This window comes from Leptosomus discolor, chromosome 27, assembly GCF_034619465.1.
Source record: "Leptosomus discolor isolate bLepDis1 chromosome 27, bLepDis1.hap2, whole genome shotgun sequence".
Lineage (NCBI taxonomy): Eukaryota > Metazoa > Chordata > Aves > Leptosomiformes > Leptosomidae > Leptosomus > Leptosomus discolor.
This window is the reverse complement of record NC_141417.1, coordinates 1,470,180-1,490,755: the sequence shown is the minus strand read 5'-3', so window position 1 is coordinate 1,490,755 and position 20,576 is coordinate 1,470,180. Positions and strand designations below refer to the sequence as shown.

Here is a 20,576-nt window from a genome sequence, read left to right as displayed (position 1 = left end):
CCCTCTCCCCCCGTGATCCCCACGTCCCCCACATGCCTCCACGTCCCCATCTCCCCACCCTCGTGTCCCCATGTCCCCACTACCATGTCCCCTGTGTCCTCCTGTGTCCCTGTGCCCCCATCTCACCATGTCTCCATGTCCTCTGTGGTTGCATGTCCCCTTGTGTCCCCACGTCCCCCTGTGTCCCCACACCCCCCTGTGTCACTATACCCTCATGCACCCTGTGTCTCCCATGTCCCCACCTCCATGTCCCCTGCATCCTCCTGTGTCCCCCATGTCCCCACCACCGTGTCCCCACTCCCCTGTGTCCATCTGTGTCCCCCACGCCCCCCGTGTCCCCACGACCCCCATGTCCTCCATGTCCACCTCATGTCCTCCTGTGTCCCCCACGCCCTCCATGTCCCCATGCCCCCATGTCCGTCCCATGTCCCCCCACGTCCCCCCACGTCCCCCCGTGTCTCCACACCCCTCATGTCCTCCACGTCCACTTCGTGTCCTCCTGTGTCCCCCACGCCTCCCCCGTGTCCCCACGCCCCCATATCCACCCCGTGTCCCCACGCCCCCCATATCCACCCCATGTCCCCCCCGTGTCCCCACGACCCCCGTGCCCTCCCGTGTCCCCTGTGTCCCCACGCCCCCCCATCTCGCCCCCGTGTCCCCTCCCCTCGGTCCTCCCGGCCGCCAGGGGGAGCTCTGGCCGGGGGGGGGGCGGGGCCGTGCGGCGCGGGGCGGGGCCGTGCGGCGCGGGGCGGGGCGGGGCCGTGCGGCGCGGGGCGGGGCCGTGCGGCGCGGGGCGGGGCGGGGCGGGGCCGTGCGGCGCGGGGCGGGGCGGGGCCGTGCGGCGCGGGGCGGGGCCGTGCGGCGCGGCGCGGGGCGGGGCGGCGGCGCAGCAGCGCTCCGATGGCGGTGAGCCGGGCGCTCGCCCTCCGCCTGGCCTACGCGGCGGCCGGCGCCCTCATGGGCCTCTCGGCCTTCTTCACCTGGAGCCTGGCGCCGGCCTTCCGGCAGCCCGCCACGGCGGCGGCGGGGGGGCTCTCGGGTACGCCAGAGGGCTGCGGGGCGGGGCGGGGCGGGGCGGGCCGGGCGCCTGAGGGGACCCCCGCAGCGAGGGCCGCGGGTGGGTGCTGAGGGAGGGGGGGGTGTGAGGGCGAGAGGGGGTGGTGTGAGGGCGAGGGGGGGGGGTGTGTGTGAGGGCGAGGGGGGGGATGTGTGAGGGCGAGGGGGGGGATGTGTGAGGGCGAGGGGGGGGTGTGTGAGGGCGAGGGGGAGGATGTGTGAGGGCGGGGGGGGGATGTGTGAGGGCGAGGGGGGGGTGTGTGAGGGCGAGAGGGGGGTGTGTGAGGGCGAGAGGGGGGTGTGTGAGGGCGAGAGGGGGGTGTGTGAGGGCGAGAGGGGGTGTTTGAGGGCGAGGAGGGGGTGTTTGAGGGTGGGGGGGGTGTGAGGGCGAGGAGCGCCTTCCCTTGGGGTTGACGGGCTGTGGAGCGGGTGGCGTCACCTCTGGCACCTGGGTGAGGGGGGACAGGGCAGGGGGACGAGCAGCACAGCCCCGGGAGTGCAGGCCCCTCCATGGGGGTGGGTGAGCCCAGAGCCCTTCCCCACTCCGGGTCGCTGCCCCCATGTGTGCTCTTCCCTCACCCGAAATCACCAAGCGGCCTGAAAATGGTGTGAAGCAACAGGTGGCGGCTGGGCGGTGGGTGCGCGGGGACGGCGTCGACGCCCGGCCGCCGGCACGTGGCCATCCCCTCCCCGCCACGCTGCGGCTTCTTCGAGGGTCGGCGGCGAAGCTGAGCTTGTGGCCTGGGGTTGGGGGGGAAAGCTCCGTGTGGCAGCGAGGGTAGGGGACAGCAGTACGTGGGTTTGGGACGTGGGTGGGCTGTGCTCCGTTTCGGAGCTGGTAGATGCTTTCCTGATCTGCCCAGGAACTCCCGACCTCCTGGAGGGGCTTGTTGTGCCTGTGAGGGAGTCACTCGTATTAAAAACTGTTTGGGAGACTTTACCTCGCAGTGTCTGGCTGTGTTGGCAGCTTGAAATGCAAAGCTGTGGGTTTTGGGACACGTTCACTGCACCTGTTGGTGCTCATCCCTGAAGAAAAGAAGGAAATGAATTGGTGTGTTTTATAACCTCGCTGCTAGTGAGGACGGAGTTGTTCTAGTCTTCTCCTTGGTCCCAGGAAGGTTTTTGCAACGACTTGTAGCCAACTTGCTGTTTGTGGTGGAACAGCTTTAGTTAATAGTGGTGTGTCACTCGTGGTGTTACGGGGGAAAACTTCTAAGGCTTAAATTGCATCTCGCCATCAGAGTCAGCCCTGCCCGCTGGCCGGCATCCTTGCTGAAAAGAGAATTTTGTTTCAAAGTCGCAGTTGAAAGCTTTGCTGACTTTCCTAGCAAAATTTTGGTCTGGCAACCTGTGTTTACGTGTGCTCTGTGTTTTCAGGAAAGAAAAAGGCCAGCCTCCCTGCTGAAGGCACAGAGACGGGCGTTCGGGCTGCTTGTCGTAGAGGCCAGGAGCTGTGAGCTGCATCTTGGCCTCCACTGAAATCAGTGGGATTCAGATGCTTGTGTCGCTCGTGGATCTTAGTCAAACGGCTGGAGCAGAGCATAGTCCTCTCTTGGCTTGTCAGCTCAGCAGCTCGCGGGTTTCCCTCTCTGAATACCTGGAGGAAGAGTAGAAAGTGAAGTGAAACTTTGTAAGGAATCTGGTTTCTGGTGTGTGAGCAGGGCCGGTGCTGCCGTGAACCTCTTGGCATTTGCTGTGCTCTCAGAGCCGCTGTGAGGTGCAGGATCGTGGTTGTCTCTCTGCGGCCACTCCCTCGAAAAAGCTTTAACTCCAACTGGGATGAAGCCATTCCAGCGCGTTTGTCTCGCGTTCCTGGGTGGCACGAGGACAGTTGGGGTGTTGTACCCCAGAAATGCGCAAGAAAATAGCAAGTAATGTCCTGTGCTGCGTGCACGTGCCGTCTAGTCTGCAGAGGAACTTTGGAAGTCCTTGTTCGAGAGGGAGGTTGGTGAGAAAGCAGAGAGGAACCATCCTGTGCTTTCTGTGTTGAAGTTGCTTAGATTATTGTCTGCTGGGCGAAGGAGGTTTGCTGGTTAATTATCAGGTAATTCAAGGTAGTTGAGATAACAAGGAGCAAGGTAAGCAAGAAACAAAATTAAAAAGATGGTCAAGTGTTGGGTTGGACTCGAAATTTGTGTGGTCTCAAACAGCTGTTGAGATGTGTCTGGGTGGAGTCGCAGAGGGATCACAGAGCCTGAGAAGCAGATTAAGAAATGTGCAGTCTGATGTGAGACAAAGCTGGTTTAAGGGTTTACCTGTCGTTTTAAATTCATGGCTGCTTTTTCCTGCCCTTCTGCTTCGCTTTTCTACCCCCTCAACGTCTCAGTAGGTGAAATACGCTCTGGATGTTTGAGGGGAGACTTTTACTTTAGGCTCCCACCCCTGAACTGAGGATAGGTAGCGTGCTGTCTCACAAACGCCATCCCCACAGCGGAGGGCTAAAGCCGCTCGTGTGTGGGGAGGGCCTTTTGAATTTGCCAGACAAATGGTAAAGTCAAGCTGTGCCCTCGGCTCGTTGCTGGCCTTTACAAACCGGCAGTTCGCATCCTGGGTAGGGCCAAGTGGATGTTTGTGTAGTTGTGGAGGAGTAGCTGAAAAAAGAAACAGCCGTGTTTTTTCCTGACGCTACGGCTACTTGCTGAAGGAAGGTTGTTCTAAGAAGCGAATTGCGGTGTGTTGTAGGTTTGCACTGTGCCTAGACACGGTGGATTCTTCAGTTTCAGGTAAGCAGGGCGTTCACCGGGCTTGTTTCTGACATCCTTGGTGAAATCATCCGGTTCTTATCGCAACGTGCTAACCAGACCTTACTTCTGCTGGCAGAGAACGGCAGGAAGGGAAGTGGGTGAGCTGCTGAAATTTTCCGCCGTGGAGACGTTGCAAAGTTAATTGTCAGGAGTCGCTGTGGGCCCTTTAGTCCCCCGACAAACCTGTGGCAGCTTTTGGCACGTTGGAGGGATGGACGTAACGCGGGAAGACGTCTCCTCCCCCGATAGGTGGGACGCGGCTCGAGCGCTGGGGCGCAGCGCGTGTCGTCGTGAAATCAAGCCCCTGTGCTGGGGGGGCGTGTGCTCTGCTGGGGGGGTTCAACGCCTGTCGCACAAACCGGGGTGGGTTTTTTCGCCCCTATGTGCCTTTTTTTATTATTTTTTTAAATTTTTTTTATTCAGAAGCTTCCAAAAGCGACCTGAGCACCTGGGAGCGAGCTGCAGGTCGCGCTGGGAGCTCCGGCACGCGGCGTGGGGGGACAGCAGATTGTTTAGGCCGGTGCATTTGGCAGCTTCGCGGCCGTTCCCCGTTAACAGGCCGCGGAGGGAGCCGAGGCTTTGCCTGCCAGCCCTCTCTGCGAGCGTGTGCGCGTGTTTATCTGGTTTGAACCATCTCTCTGGTTTTCCCGTCGCCGCCTGCGTGGTTGGTCGTTGCTTTTCTCTTGCCTGCGTTGGTGAGATGGATTGCAGCCCGCCGCAGCTTTGGTTGGTGTGCCTTTGGTTTGTCAGGGACGTGTGTTTTGGAATGTTTATCCATCTACTTCCTCACTGTCAGAAGTCCCACCGACTCCTGTCTCGCTAGGAGTCTGTATCTTTCGCTTCATCATTGGTTTACTTACCTTCTAGAGAACCTTTCCTGCTGCATTTGGCATTGAAATCTGCCTCTGCTGTACCAACGTGCCCTTGCTCTGCTACACTTCCTATAATTTAAAGTGAAGACTTGGGTATTTATTTACTCCAAGTTCTAATATTAAAGTTCCGTGGAGGGAAAATTGCCACATACTGATGAGTCTCTTACTGGAGCCCTCGGTGATCTCTAGCTGTGAAGCCAGAAGCCTGTAATGGAAGGTGCTGAGCAAACTGCCTTTCCAGGCTTTCCGCCTGGCTTTCCTCATCACGACCCCCCGCACCCTGCCTGGTAAAATCAGCTCACTAATCCTCAAAATCTTAAATATGCCTCCGGGCAGGCACGCTCGGGAATTTGGGGATCATCCACAATCAGCTGCAGACCTCGTGCACTGTATCCCTGTTCGAAGCAGAAACACCCCGTCGAGGGCTGCGGATCACCCGAGGGGCGGCGACTTAATCGACTCATCGCGGGGCCCCGAAAGTCATTCCTGAGTTAATGCCGGCCGTCTCGGTGGTTCGCCGTTTCATTTTGAGCTAGTCACAGTGGCTTTTGTAATTTACTGCTTGTTTGTGTGTTTGACCTTCTCCCCTCACTGCCTTAAATTAATTTTTTTTTTTTTTTTTTAAGTGGGCCATGAATCTCTTAAGCAACTCTGATGTTTTCATTCTGCCAGAGGCAGTTTTAAAGAGAAGAAAGCAATTAAATGTTTTCAGGATGTATCCAGCCCTTTCCTGAGTGGCTTTTAATGTTCTTGTGTACGTATCTCCTCTCTTTAAATTTAATAGAAAGAGAGGGGGTGTGGGGGATTTTTCTGCTCCAAAGAGACTTTATTGGCTGTTTCCAAGCTGCTCGGATATTTCTGGCAAAATATAAAGCTTGTGCTTTGTGCCTATAATGTGGACCAGATATTAAAGCAGCTGCAAAGAAGATGAAACACAACGTGTACTTTGCAGACACTTGAAACTTTAAAAATATCCGACAAGTGAAAGTAGCAGCAGCGAGCTCGTGCTGAACGCAGTCTCTGTCGCGTAGAAAGGGAGCGATTCTCTGAAGGCTCTGATAACTCATCGAACTTGCCCGTGCTGGAGAAATTCGTGCAAACTGGCTTGTTCCCTCTCCAGGGAACAGCGTGGCCCAAAAGCGTTGCTGTTATGGAGTAAAGCATTTTTAAATGTTCGGAATTCCATATGAAATGTTGTTCGACTCGGGTTCAGCTCGTGACTGCTTTAGTCCACCGTGTTAAGGAATGGAGAAAAGGGAGGGGAAGCGTGCTAAAAGGAGGTGCCCTGCATGTGGCTTGTGCTTAATTGTAATTAAGGCGCGAGAAGGAGCCCCTCGTGAGTGCTGCCGGTGTGCTGGAAGATGTGGCGCTGGTTTCACCTTAAACGGGGATGGCCGAGGCGCAGCGCATCCGAAATCCCTGCGCCTGGGTCCGGCTGCTGCAGACGGCTGAGCAGAGCGGGTCCCTGCGGAACGGCAGGCTGGCACGCCGGGATTCGCTTCTCGCGGCCCAGTCCCCTGCCCTCCGCACCGAGACGCCCTGCGATCGTGAAGCACTCGATTGCACGTGTCCAGAGGGAACCTTTGCCAAGTGAAAACCAGTTTTCGCTGGAGTGCTCCAAAGGCTCCTCTCCTTCCAGAGCTGTTCTCCGAAAATATGTCAGCGTTGATCCCCAGCTATTTTGGCAGCAGAGCTGTTCAAGAAAACCCGTTTTTAACCTCTTCCAAAAGCAGCTGAGGCTGAGCTAGCTTGGCTTTAGCTCCCGGAAGAAAACGTTTCACCCTTTCTGGGAATCAACCAGACAAGGCAAAGTTTTCAAAACTTGGGAATGGCAAAACGGACTTTGGTTGGCAAAGCTCGGGCTGCTTTCAGCGTAGGTGTTCCTCATGCTCCAGCGAGAGCCATAGAGCGTAGAAAAGGAGATTGTTTAGCTGGAAAATGGCTGAAGGCTTTGTAAACACCCTGAAACCGACTCTTCTAATTGGTCACCGAAGGCTTCATATTTTCCAGGACCGTGCAAGTAGTTTTTAATATAGTTTTTCAGTTTTATTGCCATTTCGTTTGCCAGCACCTTCGTCTGCCATCATCAACACGCGTTTTGGGCTTGAGAAGGCTGGAAGAAGGGCGCTGCTTGCAGAGTACCTGCTGCCTGCGTGTGTTTGCTTCGGTTTTTGGCCTCCGTTGCCCGTTTGTTGTGTTTTTCCGAGAATCTGGGACGCCCATTAGCGTCGTACACCGTGTCCTGCCGCGGCGCGCAGACGTGGCCTGACACATTTGGCCTCTGGCTGCTCTGCCCTCAGGGAAGGCAGCTGCGCTGTTGTTCCCCGTCAACAATGCAGCTTGTTTTGCTGGGCCCGAGGAACGGGTCAGCGATGAGCAGGGGTCTGAGAAACCCTTTTGTTTGTCACAGTTGTTGTTTTTATGTTTGGAGAAAGGGAAAGTTTTGTTTTGCTTGAGCTAGAGGATGCCAAACTTTGGAAAGGGCTAATCAAAATATTTAGATGTTTTTCTGTACCAGGTTACAGACCGAGGGTGAGCCTGCTTTTGAACTTTGGAATTTATTTAAACTTGTTCCAAGTATGCTGTAAGTTTTTTATATTTTAAATGTGGGCTTCTCGTGTCAAAATACCTGCTAACTTCTGTGTAAAAACATCCGCCTCTGTCGCTGTTGTTTCAGATGCGCTCGTGGTTGTTTGATTGGGCCAGTTTCCTTTTCCTGGAGCTTTGTGTACTTGGGGTAATTAGTTTCTGATTTAGAGGTGACTTTCCCGATTCCTCTACGTCAGAAATCCCTTGATTGTGTCTTACTGAGCAGCTCTCACATTGGTGACGTTCTAACCACGGTGTCTGGGGTAAATCCACTGAGACAAGTGTTCCCCCAAAACGGGTGCAAGATGTTTTGCTGGTATTTTAAGCGGGCGAGGTAACTGGAGCTGACAACCGCCGTTGCTGCGCCAGGGCTACGTCTGCAGGTTCGGGTTTGGCTTCTGTGCAACGTGGGATTCCGCTGGAGGATGCGGCTGTGGAGGAGGAGGGGATTTTGGGGGGGGGGGGGATCGCTTGAGGTGAAAAAGAGAAACTGGAGGTCTTGCAGTTAATCATTCCAGACTTCAAATGAGACAGAACTTTTATTTCCTATTCCAGTAAAACCTGTTCCAGTTGTACAGCTGAAGGAGCTGGCTGTTCTCTTACCTACACGTTGCTGGGGGGGTTGTGTTAAGCCTGCAAACCTTTTGCTCTCAAGGTCTACAGAGTGAGAGATTTCACATTAATTAAAAGTACCAGCGTGGGTTTAGTTTCTCTGTGTAATAATGAAAGTCTTTTCTGTAGATCAGTACGACGAATTAGTTCTTCTCGCCACGGAGCTGATGTGTAGGGGTGAATAGGAGGTGATTTTTTTCTTTTCCTGAACCCAATTTCGGTTGAATTAAACATGAATCAAACGTTCCACCCCAGCATTCGTGGACGCTTTTCCTCTGGAGTTTGTTAGCAGCAGTGGGGTGTGTTTCCCTGCTGAATGCTGTACGTTGATAAGCAGTCAGCTCAAAGAAGGCTTTTTAGCAAAGGTACATGTTTCCACGTATTTCAGCATTTATATTTGGCACCATGCTCTGCGCAAATTCGCTCCCCTGCAGTAATTGTTTGTTTTCCTCGAGTATTCAGGCTCTGAGCTTGATTTGCCACGTCCTGCTGTTAACCTGGCTTCATCCCACTCGGGGTGCCCCTCCTGTTCACGTGCGCTTCTCGGCACCTGGGTGCTGGGTGTGCTTTCTCCTGTAGCTGTTCCCTGGTTTTGAGCGGCGCTGGTGGCGTTTGGGGTGTCCACCCGAGCTCGGGATGAGCAAATGAAGCAGCTGCAAAAGGAATTTCTCCTGCCTGTCCCTGAGCGGTGCTGCCAACGTTTCTTACCCCAGGGCTGGTGTTTTTCAGGCGGGGTTGTGAGCTGACTGAACTTGTTGGAATGCTTTTCTGCCATTCTCGAAAAAGGAAGAGGAATCAACGGCTCTGCAAGCTGGATGGCCTCGCCAACGGCTCCGCGTGGCGCAGGGGTGTAAGGGAGAGGAGGCAAACGCGCCGCTGGGGCCCGAGGAGACTCCTTTCCCCTCCGTTTCACGTGGGAACGAACGTGATGTTGATGAGCTGCCTGTAAAAGGACACCCTGTCTCTAATGACCGTGTGACCAGTCCTGCAGCGCGTGGTGAAGTTGTCATGAGGCTTTTTTTTGTTTTGTTTTGCTTAGTCATGTGTGAGGCAGCGACTCGAGATGTTAAGAATTAACCGAAGAGAATTAACTCTGGGTGCTAAGGTTTAACTAAAGTTTGCCAAATAGCTCCAAGTGCCGCGTCAGGCTTTCGGGTCGGGGGGAAGGTGCAGGGTCAGGCAGTGGGGGGAAGATCAAGGGACAGCTCACGCGCTGCCTCTGCGCTCCCCGTGGAGAGCTCTCAGGGCATCAGCAGCAGTTCTGGTGTGGAAACACCAGCGACTTGACTCAGCAGTTCAAATAAATTGTGCCAAGTCACCCGAAAGCGCCTGGGGAGGGGGAAGCAGCAGTTTTGCTGACTGAAAAACACAAGTTCCCCTTTTTTTTTTTTTTTAAAAAAAAACCCCATGGATTGAACTTGCTAGAGCACGAGCTTGAAGGTAATAAGAAGTCGAGGAGGTGGTGATTTAGCAAGCTGATCGATAGGCTTTTCCACCAAATCCCGTGGCAGGCTTGTTGAAAAGCACTGCCAGTGCAAACACGGTGGCCTGCCTCTGCAGAACTCCAGAATATCTTCCGCCAGCGTTGTCACCTCTAGCACACGTGCGCAGTGCTAGCCTGGGTGGAATCAGTCGTGGAAAAGCAGTATCTGTAGCTGGCTTGATGAGCGTCTCAGAATTAAAGTCCTGACTGCCTGGAGCCAGAAAACATGCTTAGATCCGGCTTGGGTACAGCAGGTCTGACCAGATGAAGTGACGGACTGGTTTTGCCTTTCCTGTTTGCAGGAAATAAAAGGTCTGTGAGCTCCATCGGTCCTGGGTATCAGCGCTTTCCCCTTCTGGTTTTGGTTCACCTGGAGTGCTTTCGCTTTGCTTTTGCGGCGTTTCCCTTCCGAAGGTTGTCCTTCTTCCACCCATGTCTTTTGTGGGCCACTATGGAGGGTATTTGAACTTGCTTTGCCCCATCCCAAGACGCCGAAGAGGCAGAAACCATTGCCAGGGTTGTCCCGTCTAGCCTGGAGCTGCCTGGGTGTACGTTCAGCTTGGTTTGACGCGCACCTGCAGCGCAGCCGTTGTCCGTGCGGGCGGCCAGGTCGGAAAACCTGCTGGAAAAGAGCTGAAAGCGGCTGCTTGGGAGCCGAAAAGCAAGTCCAGCGGGTTCGCAGAGCGACTCTCGGCTGTGCCCGTCCATCGGTGGTTTTCCCTCTGTGCTGGGGACACGTTCTCCGAAGCCTTGGGAAGCTTTGTGTATAATGACCGTATCCAGTGACAAATGAGCTCTGGCAAGGCTTGTGGCTGTGCTTGGTATTAAAATGTTTATCTTGTAGTGGGCAAAGCTGGTTTTTCGCTTCCTTTGATGTTGAGGAGTAGCCGCAGAGGGAGGTCTGTGTTATTGCAGGATGCCGTAGAAAGCAGCCTGGTGTTTGAGCAGCGCTGTCGTTTCTTTTCATGATGATTATTATTTTTTTCCCTGCTGCCCTTAAAATAAAATCTGGAAGGAGGTGGCAGCAAAGGAGAAATACAAGCCAGTTAGTTGCACCACCGGAGGTTCGGGTTTCAAAGTGCTGCCGAGGTCTTTGCCAAAACGAGCCCAATGTTTTCAGTCTGTAGCGTGGTTCTAACTATAGGCTGAATGAGCGGCTTAGGGAGGTTTAATCCTGCTCCTCAGCGCTGCTGCTTCGCCAGAGGAGCAGCTATAACGGGAGCTGGAGCTGGGATCGTGTAATGGGGGATGACAGGCAGCCGTGTGCTGGCGGGCGATGAAAACTCCGCCAGGCTCCAGGCACGTGAGCGGACGGTTGGCGTGTTGGGTGTCTCTGCCGAGCGCTTCCTGAAGCGTGGTGCGAAGGGAGCGGTTTTTAGGACAAGGTTAGGGAAGGATGCATCGTTTTTCCCTGTGTCACGAACCGTTTATGGCTGTTATTTGGATGCTTTTGTCCCTTTGTTTTCCTCCTGTTGCCTCCCTTTTGACAAGGGAGTGGAAACTTGGTTATGGACTAGTCACTGAGCTTCGGGGAGCGCCCTTTGCTGTTCCTCTTAGCGCCGTGGTGAATTTGAGTGGTGTTAAAAAAAAACCGCAACAAAACTCAACCCACCACCCCACCCCCTCAAGAGGAGAAAAAGCCCCAAAACCCCCATTATGTGCTCAGATGTTTTCCTGGTTATGTAGTCCAGGCGTTTTGGGCCAGACCCAAAAGTACGGGGTTAGATTTAGGCCACCTCAAACACCTCGGGAGCGTGCTTTGCCGTAAGTGGGAACTGTATGTATGAATCATCTGGGAGCTGAACCCCTTCACCTGGAACTTCTGAAGTGTTTGGAGGGGATTTGTGTAAACGGGCTCTTCGTGGAGTTAACTAGAGGTGGGTTGGAGCTAAGGCACGATGCGAAGCGCTGAGTACTGAGCGGGTCCTGCGGAGCTCGAGCGAGGCGTCAGAAATCAGTGGTCGTGTCCTGGCGCTCTTCATCACCGTCGATGCAGAAGGGGCTGCCTGGCCGTTGTGGAAAGGTGCGCTGATCCTTGCCGAGGGCTTGGCTGGCTGCGCGTGGGGTCAGGAGAGCTGCCTGGAGAGTTGAGCGGATCTGCGCTGAGTGTACGTTAGCTGTGCCCTGTCCCAGCCAGGAAAATGAGCGAGTTGTCTGGGGGGATCCACTGGGCGAGCGGAGCAAGTTGTTCGGGGGGGATCCACTGGGCGAGCGGAGCAAGTTGTTCGGGGGGGATCCAGTGGGCGAGCAGAGCAAGTTGTTCGGAGGATCCACTGGGCGAGTGGAGCAAGTTGTTTGGGGGATCCACTGGGCGAGCGGAGCAAGTTGTTCGGGGGGGGGATCCACTGGGTGAGCGGAGCAAGTTGTCTGGGGGGATCCACTGGGCGGGCGGAGCAAGTTGTCTGGGGGGGATCCACTGGGTGAGCGGAGCAAGTTGTCTGGCAGGATCCACTGGGCGAGCGGAGCAAGTTGTTCGGGGGGGATCCACTGGGCGAGCGGAGTCTGTGCCAGCCTGTAATCGCGACCCGTGGCTCAAAGCCCGTGCGAAAGCGGGGGGCTGGCGCAGGCAGCCGTTGGCTCTGGCCTCTCCCCTCTCCTTGGGGGCGAAGTGTCGGTGTTCCTTGGCGTTTTGGGGGGGGGGGTTTAATGGGGGGGGTTTATTAGTCGCCTTTCTGTGCTGCCGGGTGCTGCGTGGTACTGACTGCCCTTGCTGTCTGATCGAGCAGGTGTTCTGGCGCTCTGGGCCCTAATCACGCATGTGATGTATGTGCAGGATTACTGGAGGACCTGGTTAAAAGGGCTGAGGTTCTTCCTCTTCATCGGGATCCTCTTCTCAACTCTCTCAGTGGTGGGATTCTGCACGTTCCTCGTTCTGGCCATCACCCAGCACCAGTGTAAGTACTTTGTGGCGGTAGGCAACTGGGAGAGCTGTGCTGGGATTGCTGGGGTGGGAGGTGAAGGGGCAGCAGAGCTGGGGTGTGACTCTGGGGGTGCTCCTGCCGAGAGACGTTTGGGGAAGGGGCTGCAGGAATGCCGTTGCGTTTCGGTTTTCTGCTGTGGTCTCCTGGTGACACAAGGGTAATGCTGCTGCCCCGGGGTGGGGGTGACGCTCCCTTAGGGCATCCTCTGGTGCTCCGTAGCTGCCTCGATAGGCCTGGGCTGCAGGGCTGCTGGCGGGCAGCCCCCCTTTCCCAGCGTGGTTTCCTAGAGGGACTGGAATGGAGTCATTTCTCTGGCAAACAGAGGGAGTGCTCTGAAGCGCCGGCTCTTCAGCACTCAGAAAGCAGGTGCGTGAGGATGTTGAAATCCAAACACGAGTCAGCAGGGGGAAAACGCCCTCTGCACTCGGTCAGCAGGCGAAGCTGCGTGGCTATCAAATATTTAACATTGTCGAAGGAGGGTTCCCGTAATTACTCCCAGCGTTTGCTTGGCGATAGACCAAAGGGAGAAAGTTTGGGGTTTGTTGTTTTTGGAAGTTGTCCGTGTTTGTTGCTTGCCGCATTTGGGCGGGTAGCCGCTGAGAGTCCTGGTGGTGGTGTACTGGTGGTGGTGGGCAAGCTGTGCTGGGGTCATAACCCACCGAAAGCCCTTGGCTTGGCCTGAGTACATCCCCCGTGGAGACTGGAGTGCTTCAGCCTGGTGGAAGGGCATGAAAATACTCGTACGCAATCGTTAGAAATACAAATGTGAAAGAAAACCAAATATTTTTTTGTCACCGTCTTTCCTGGAGACATAGGGAAAACCTGGTTTTGGGAAAACTTGGGGATTTTTAGGGAAATGGAGGTATTTTAGGGAAAGCCCTGATCTTGGGGGAAAGTAGAACCTCTGCACAAGTTACTTATGTATGGAAAGCGTAGGACTGGGACATTTAATGAGTGGGGTTTACTGGATAAGTATTGGTTTGTGGATTCTTCAAAAAAAAAAAAAGATCTATTTTTTTTTAATAATGACCAAGCAGCTTTCCTTAGAGGTGGAGTTGGTTTGTGCATTAGGTCATGTAAGTGTATTTCAAAATTGTCGACATCTCTAGAACAAAAAAACCCTAAACATTGCAAATAAATATGAAGAGTGCTGACACGCGCTCAAAAAGCGGAACCATGCCCACTTGACTTCCAAGTAATCCCTAAGTAGAGGCAGTTTTGTGATGGACAAGGCAGAAACGTGTTGGTTTGCAGAGGTGCTCTAAAAAGAGGCTGTTGGTGTCGTGCGCGAATGCGTGAGCGTCACGGCGCCGCGTTGCAGACCTGCAGTGCGGGTTGAGGTGCACCAGTACTGGACATCGAGTGTTGGTCGTGGGGGTTGGTGAAAGTGTTTTTAGAAGGAGGATGTGTTCTGTTTCCTCTGTGTTCCCCCCCGAAATGTGCAGGTTTCCTCTCTCCCTGCCGTGGTGGCGGAGAAGGGAGTAGTGAGGCAGGGTGAGAGAAACGAAGAGCCGCAGGTTGAGGTGGTTTTCTTGAGCCACGTGGAATCCTGCCATCCAGGAGTTCACACAAGCTCCATCCTTCAGGCCCCAAGCGAGGAGGGTTTGGGGTGGCTGAGTGGGTGACCTTACAGCCGGTAGGATCTGCCTCTGGAGAGGATGATGACCTTCTCCAGACTGCGACCAGGATACCCCCCTGTGGCAGAGATGAGGAGGGTTTACAACCTGAGTCAAGCGAGCTGGGAATAAGGCACTGCTTAGGCCTTGCTTGCAGAGCAAGATCTTTAGACTGAAAAGCTCCCAGGAGCTGGGGGGCTGAGCTGGGTTCTTCCTGGCCAGGCTGCACCAGGGACGAATGGGATTTTGAAATGGCTCTGTGTCCTTTTCTCTCCTAGCCCTGACGGATCCCAGAAGCTACTACCTGTCGTGCGTCTGGAGTTTCATCTCCTTGAAATGGGCCTTCCTGCTCAGTTTGTACGCTTACCGGTACAGGAATGAGTTTGCAGACATCAGCATCCTCAGTGACTTCTAACGCTTGGACTTCAATCCTGTAGGAAGGTGCTGAACGTTTGAATCTCGCCCCCCCCCCCGCCCCCCCCTCCCAAAGGCATGGTACCCACACGAGAGGCGGAGGAGGAACCCACCCAGTGCTGCTTGGTTTGTCTGTCTGCAGTAGGGGTTTTACCTAATTGCTTTTACTCAACCATTTAAAGTTTGGCTGATGGTGTCAATCTCGTCTTTCTGTAACTTCCCGGGGAGTCCCCGTGTCCGGTAGTGAGGGGAAGGACTCCGTGTGCTTCCCCACAGCAGGCCTAGATCCGCTCTTTGCCTTGCGCTGACGTCCAGGGCAGCTTTCAGGTGGGGAGGAAGTCCTGGGCCCTCCGGGAGCTGTAGGTTCCTCTCTCCTGGATGCAGCACCCCGACCTCTTGTCCTTCAGGTGGGTGCCCCGGAAGGGTGTAGCAAAGAACCCTGCTGTGTGAAAGTCGGCTCCTTTTGCACTGCTCTGCCCCTCAAAGAGAAAGGGAGAGACGAGCCTTTCGGTGTGGCGGGAGGTCCCTGCCTACCTGCCAGCCAGCACCCCGCATCTGCCAGGGCTTGCTTTTTTGCACCTCGTAGGCGAGGTCACCTCTCTGCTGTGGCCTGGGTGGGCCGGCAGCAGAGGAGCACTGGTCACCCCGATGCTCTGTCGGAGAACGCTGCTTCTGGCCGCTGTCCGGGATCATTTTAAAAAGGAACTTAATACCATATTTAACACTCGGATGTGTAGCGTGTAGAATCATGGCTGAAAGATGCTCTGGGCCAAGGCTTACCTGCCTGAACCTCTGGGGAAACATCAAGATGAGTCTTCAAAAGAAAAAAAATAATCTTTTGGTAGGCAGTGCTGCGTTTGCTTTTCTTCCCTCAGCTTCCCCGTCACAGGCAGCAGGGTGAGGGAGGGGAGGAGACGTGGCACTCAAAAATCAGGACGATATCCAGAGTCGGCTCCCAGCAGGCCTCTGTATCGGGTGCCACTGGCGTAACGCAGCCGTAGACAAGCTGCTGGGCTCTCACACGGCGAGTTGAGGTGAGGGCTGGTGTGCTGGAGGCAGCTGGGCTTGACTGGCACGTGGCTTGCCTGAGGGCAGTGAAGCCTTCCCTCTGCTTTCAGCCACGCGTGGCCCTGCTCTGACAAACCTAAAACCTGAGTGGGTTTAGTGACCCTGGTTTTTGCTCCCTGCCAGCAGCTGCCCTGAGCAGCTTGAAACCTTGAGGCGTCTCCATCTTCCCGGGTGCCCTTCAGACCAGCTGGAGGTTCTGGGCTGCTGCGCCGGCAGAATCCAGGCCGGCGTTTTGCCGTGTCGGGCGGGGGTGGTGCTGGCTGCTCCAAACTGGAAATGGCAACTTCCACGAATAATTCCATAGGTGGTGAGAAAGGAGGCAGGAGAAGCCCCCTTCCCTTGGATGGAAGACGAGGCCGGTGTTTGAAGGAGTCTCCCAGAGCCCGTTGTCCTCTCGCTCCTCGAGGTGCTGCTGGAGCCTTCCCTGAAGTGCCTTGTTGGCAGGCGGTGGCAGCGGGTGGGTGACAGGACCTGCTCAGGGGTTTGTGACCGAGCGAGGCGCGAGTGGAAGGTCCCACGTGCTCTCTCTGTCAGCCCAGCTTCCTCCCATGCCGCACGAAACTCCCAGTCTGGTTTTGTGCAGCTCTGCTGGGGAGTATCTCGGACTGTCCTTGCTGTTACCGTGTCCTAGCCGAGCGCTCTGCCTTCGCTCTGTTCAACCCCTCCCTGCCCTCAGAGGCTCCATCCCCACCTTCCCTGCTCCGTGTGCGGCTTTGGACGAGGAGGGGTCCAGCATGCAGTCACGGTTTGAGCTGCGGAGGGGGTTTTGGAAGTGTTTGTCAGCACCCGTTGATAGCATTCCTGGTTCTTGGGTAGGAAGGTCCTCGGGTGGCTTAACTAGATCGAGGAACATCTGTGGGTCGAGGTGTAAGCTGAGGGTATGGCCAGCTTTTGCCAGGGGACCTGCTGGAGTCACCAAACCCAGACAAAGGCTGTGAAAGGCGCTCACTTAGGAGATTAACACTCAGGCTTTTCGGTACAAAAATCTCCCTCGCGGCTGGCGCCAGGCTGCCGGCGGGGGCTGGAACAGCTCATCTCGCTCCTCTGCCCAAAGCCGGGGCACCCCCCGTGGTGTTTGCAAGTGGTTTTAGCATCGGTCGTGTCGATGAGCCGTCTCGTGTCCTGACGTTTCCCCGACACGACGCTGCCCACGCGTGTGCTGTGCCGGCGCGAGCCCCGACCCCCGCAGCCAGGCCGCGGGGCGCTGGGGAGGCCGAAATCCCGACCCCCCGCAGCCAGGCCGCGGGGCGCTGGGGAGGCCGAAATCCCGACCCCCCGCAGCCAGGCCGCGGGGCGCTGGGGAGGCCGAAATCCCGACCCCCCGCAGCCAGGCCGCGGGGCGCTGGGGAGGCCGAAATCCCGACCCCCCGCAGCCAGGCCGCGGGGCGCTGGGGAGGCCGAAATCCCGACCCCCCGCAGCCGGGCCGCGGGGCGTTGGGGAGGCCGAAATCCCGACCCCCCGCAGCCGGGCCGCGGGGCGCTGGGGAGGCCGAAATCCCGACCCCCCGCAGCCGGGCCGCGGGGCGCTGGGGAGGCCGAAATCCCGACCCCCGCAGCCAGGCCGCGGGGCGCTGGGGAGGCCGAAATCCCGACCCCCGCAGCCAGGCCGCGGGGAGCTGGGGAGGCCGAAATCCCGACGCCCCTCAGGCCGAGGGAGCTCCGTGTCTGCCTTACGGCAAAGCCTTGTCCCTGTCTGTCACTAAATCCCAGCGCCCTCCTCCCACATGCCACCGGCTTCTCGTAGCAGCACGTCAGGGGCTCCCTTGGGCACGTGTCCAAAACTCCTCTCACCTTACCCCGGAGTTTTTTAAAGTTTATTTTTGTGACTCTCAGTTTGCCCACGAGCAGCTCACTGAATCTAACCCCTGTTTTCTCCCTGACATGTTTTAGCTCTGGAATTTATACTTGCATCTCAGCTTTTTAAAAGATGGTGTATGTAAATATATAATATATTTTTACATTGTTTATGCTTCGTTTGCACGCTCGGTGTAAGGTTTGGTCCTGCGGTGGGATGGTGTAATTCACAGTGGGGTTTTGTGTGTATCCCGGTGTCTCCTTGTACTAAACCACACTATAACTTGTATGTGACACCACAGTAAGAGCAGAAATACAGTCGTCTTTCTCACCAAACCAGTGTCTGGAGTGATTTTTCGCTCTCAAGTTGTTAAGTTCTCTCCTTCCCTTGATGACAACCTGCAGGAGCATCACTCTTTGTGGGAAGGACAGGGGTAAATTGTACAAAACATTTTGCTTTTGGGGGTGATGCGGAGCCCCCAGTGTTTAATTCTGCCATGCTCTGTCCCTGGCACCGTTACCAGCACCTCAACACCTCGATCCACGGGCAGTGGGTGTGGGTTTTTTTCCCCCCCACCAAATCCCTTTGCATGTGGGGACTTCAGCACCGAGGAATTTTCGAGCAAGTGATGCCGTTTCCAGCCCCTTTTTCTTCCAGCTGCAGCCTGCTTGTGGTCTGCGCCCGCCGCAAAGGGGCGAGGGGAAGGGGTGCGTTCGGGCGGGGGGCGCCTGGGTGATCTGCTGGGCTGGGGGCGCTCCCCATTTCCGTGCCGTGGTCGTCCCCACCTCGGGACCCGCCACCCCTACGGCTGCAGGAGCCGCAACTCCCCCACCTTTTTGGCGAACCTGCCACTCCCAAACAGTCTGTGGGGAGGGAATATTGCACCTCCCTGCGAAAAACCGTCTGCTGCCTGCCCGGGGACAGGGCGCTGGCTTTGGTTTTTCCTCTTTGGGACTTGCAGATTTTATTTTTGCTGTTGGAATGAGACGGCCTTGGTCTTTTTTAGCCGTCTCGCTGTCCCTTCTGCCCTCTCAGCAGCTCGGCCGGAGCTTGCTGTCGGCGTGGTGGTGATCCCAGCCATCTGAGGCAGCTCTTTGTGTTATTTTCCCCTGTTGGCTTCTGATTTCTCTGGGGACAGCCAGCGCAGGCACTCGCTGGCCGAACCTCGTCGGTGGGTCAGGCACGTTTCACTCAGGCTGCGTCCGTCTGAATCCGCGGGAGTTTGGATTAAGCCACCGGTTCCCTAAAGGACGGAGAAAAAAGGAGGCTGTCGCCTATCCAGACCCTCCTTGTGGGATTTCGGGTGTCGCTGGCTGCAGTGGGAGCTTGGGGCCCACCTGGGAACGGGGCGAGAGAGAGAAGTTGGGTCATTCCGCTGCGAGCGACTCCTGGTGATAGGTGTGTGTGCCCGGGCTGGACGGAGGGTGAGCACCCTCTGCTCCTGCCCTGCAGCGGGTGCGATGCCACGGACGGGGCAAGGGTTAGTGCTTTGGTGGAATCGAACGAGGCTCACGCCGGTCACGGGGAGGGGGGGGGGATGCCTTTGCTCCTGGCTTCTCCGAGCGAGCGCTGCCCGGCCTCCTGCCGCGCCGTGGGCGCCTCCTGCGCCTCCTGCACGGCCCCTCGGCGGAGAAATCCCGCCGTGCCCCGAGGAGCAGCGGGCTGGGAGACGCCACCCGTTCTGCGTGGAGACAACACCCGTCCTGCTGTTATGATCAGGTCTGAATTTGGAGTAGATAATTACTTTTCATTGATAACTAATTGCTTTTCATGAACTACTTAATCGCTTTAATGAACAACTAACGTTTTGTATGAATTTCCTGATTCAGTCCATTTACATTATGGTAAGAAATACCCAAAACCTCACTGATGCTCAGAGACAGCAGATGCTGCCTTACGAAAACGGCCAAAGCCAGGGCTGCTGCGGGGTGTGAAAAGGTACGGAACAGAACAGGGAGGCAGGGAGACAGGTACAAGGAGTGAAAGTGCACATTCTCAGCAAAGTTTTCTTAATGTGGTGAAACCACAGAAACAAAGGAATGTTGCTGTGAAGACTCTCACATCCTCCCCATCCTAATTTGTATATCAGGTTTTGATCAGTAAAATAACCAGTGATTAGATTAGTATAGGAGTATTAATAAAGTCATATAATAGGGTGGACCAATCCTTGTAAATGTCAAAATTAATAGCGGGCATAACATGCAGGTTTATGTTAAAATATATTAAAGATCATGACTGCAGAAAAAGTTAAAATAGGTTAAAGATCATGACTTTGCAGAAAAAGTATATAAAATGTTGGATTTTTAATGTAACTCTGAAGCACGTTGGGAGGAGCTATCCCCCGTGATAAAGAAGTGCCGGCTTCTCTGCCACGGTGTAGGTGAGTTTGTGGTGACGGTGACCCCCATCAGCACTGCAGCCCCAGCGCTGTCCCCTCCTGCTCCCGACACCTCAGCGGCCTCGCCCGGGAGGTGGGAATCCCGCTCCCAAATCCCCTCTAGCTCTGGGGGCGCAGGAGCTTCGCTCCGTGCTTCTGGTACGAGGCCTGGCGAAAAATTGCCGGGGTCGGATGAGCCGTTCGCTCTTGCCCGAAGGCCAGCGGTGGTCTCGGAGCAAGCGGCCGGTGTCCCCTGCGCGGTCTCAGCCGGTGAGCGGGCTCCGAGCAGGTCCAGCGCCTGCGCAGGCCGAGGGAAAAGGGGAATCCTGCCCCTCTGCTTCCTTCTAGGATTTCAGGGAAGAGAAGGCCGTTTGGGGAAGCTGAGCAGGGAACGCGAGGCGACGTCTTAAATTCAGTGCCGAAGGTTGAGCTGGGAGTTTGGTGGGAGGCACCGCTCTGCTCTTCCAGCCGCGGAGGTGGCTGCGAGCCCTCGCCGGGGGCTGACGCGTCGCCTCGAGCGGCTCTTGCCCTCCCCGGCCCACCCGGTGGCACGAGTCCTGCCACCCTGGTGCTAGCACCGGGACCCTGTGCCCCCCACCCGTGAGCGGGTCCCCTGGCTCAGCGAGGTTTGGGGTAGGGGGAGGCTCTTGCGTCTTGATTCCCGATCATCCCTTTTCCGCAGCCCAGCCGGCGAGCGCGGCAGCTGGTGGGAGGCCGCCGCAACGGGAACATTTGGATTAAATTTGGGAAACGCTGGGACAGCGTCTCCGCTTTGATGCTTTTCCTGCGGGAGGGCAGAATCCAAGGCTCCGCAGCCCTGCGGTTGGGAGCACCGGCCGGCGTTGCTGCGGGGTGAGCTCCGCTCCGACTCCAACCACAGATAACACGAGTTTGCCGGGCTCAGCCGCCCGACTGGCCGCCTTCTCTGAAGGGGCTCGGAGCCGCTTTGCTGGGGGCGTCTGGGGCAAGGGGTGAAAAATCTACTCCAGAGGAAGGGAAGGGGGCAGGGGGGGTCCCCCCCCACCCCTG

At 56.1% G+C, this 20,576-nt stretch overlaps 1 protein-coding gene across 1 annotated transcript; it reads left to right on the top strand.

The window, feature by feature from the left end:
* Positions 1-900: 900 nt before the first annotated feature.
* On the top strand, positions 901-16,543 carry SLC48A1 (solute carrier family 48 member 1). Its single transcript, XM_086478679.1, has 3 exons — positions 901-1,039; positions 12,083-12,250; positions 14,172-16,543. Exons 1-3 carry the CDS (start codon positions 901-903, stop codon positions 14,306-14,308), a joined length of 444 nt encoding a protein of 147 aa, XP_086334805.1. The 3' UTR covers positions 14,309-16,543.
* Positions 16,544-20,576: the final 4,033 nt, after the last annotated feature.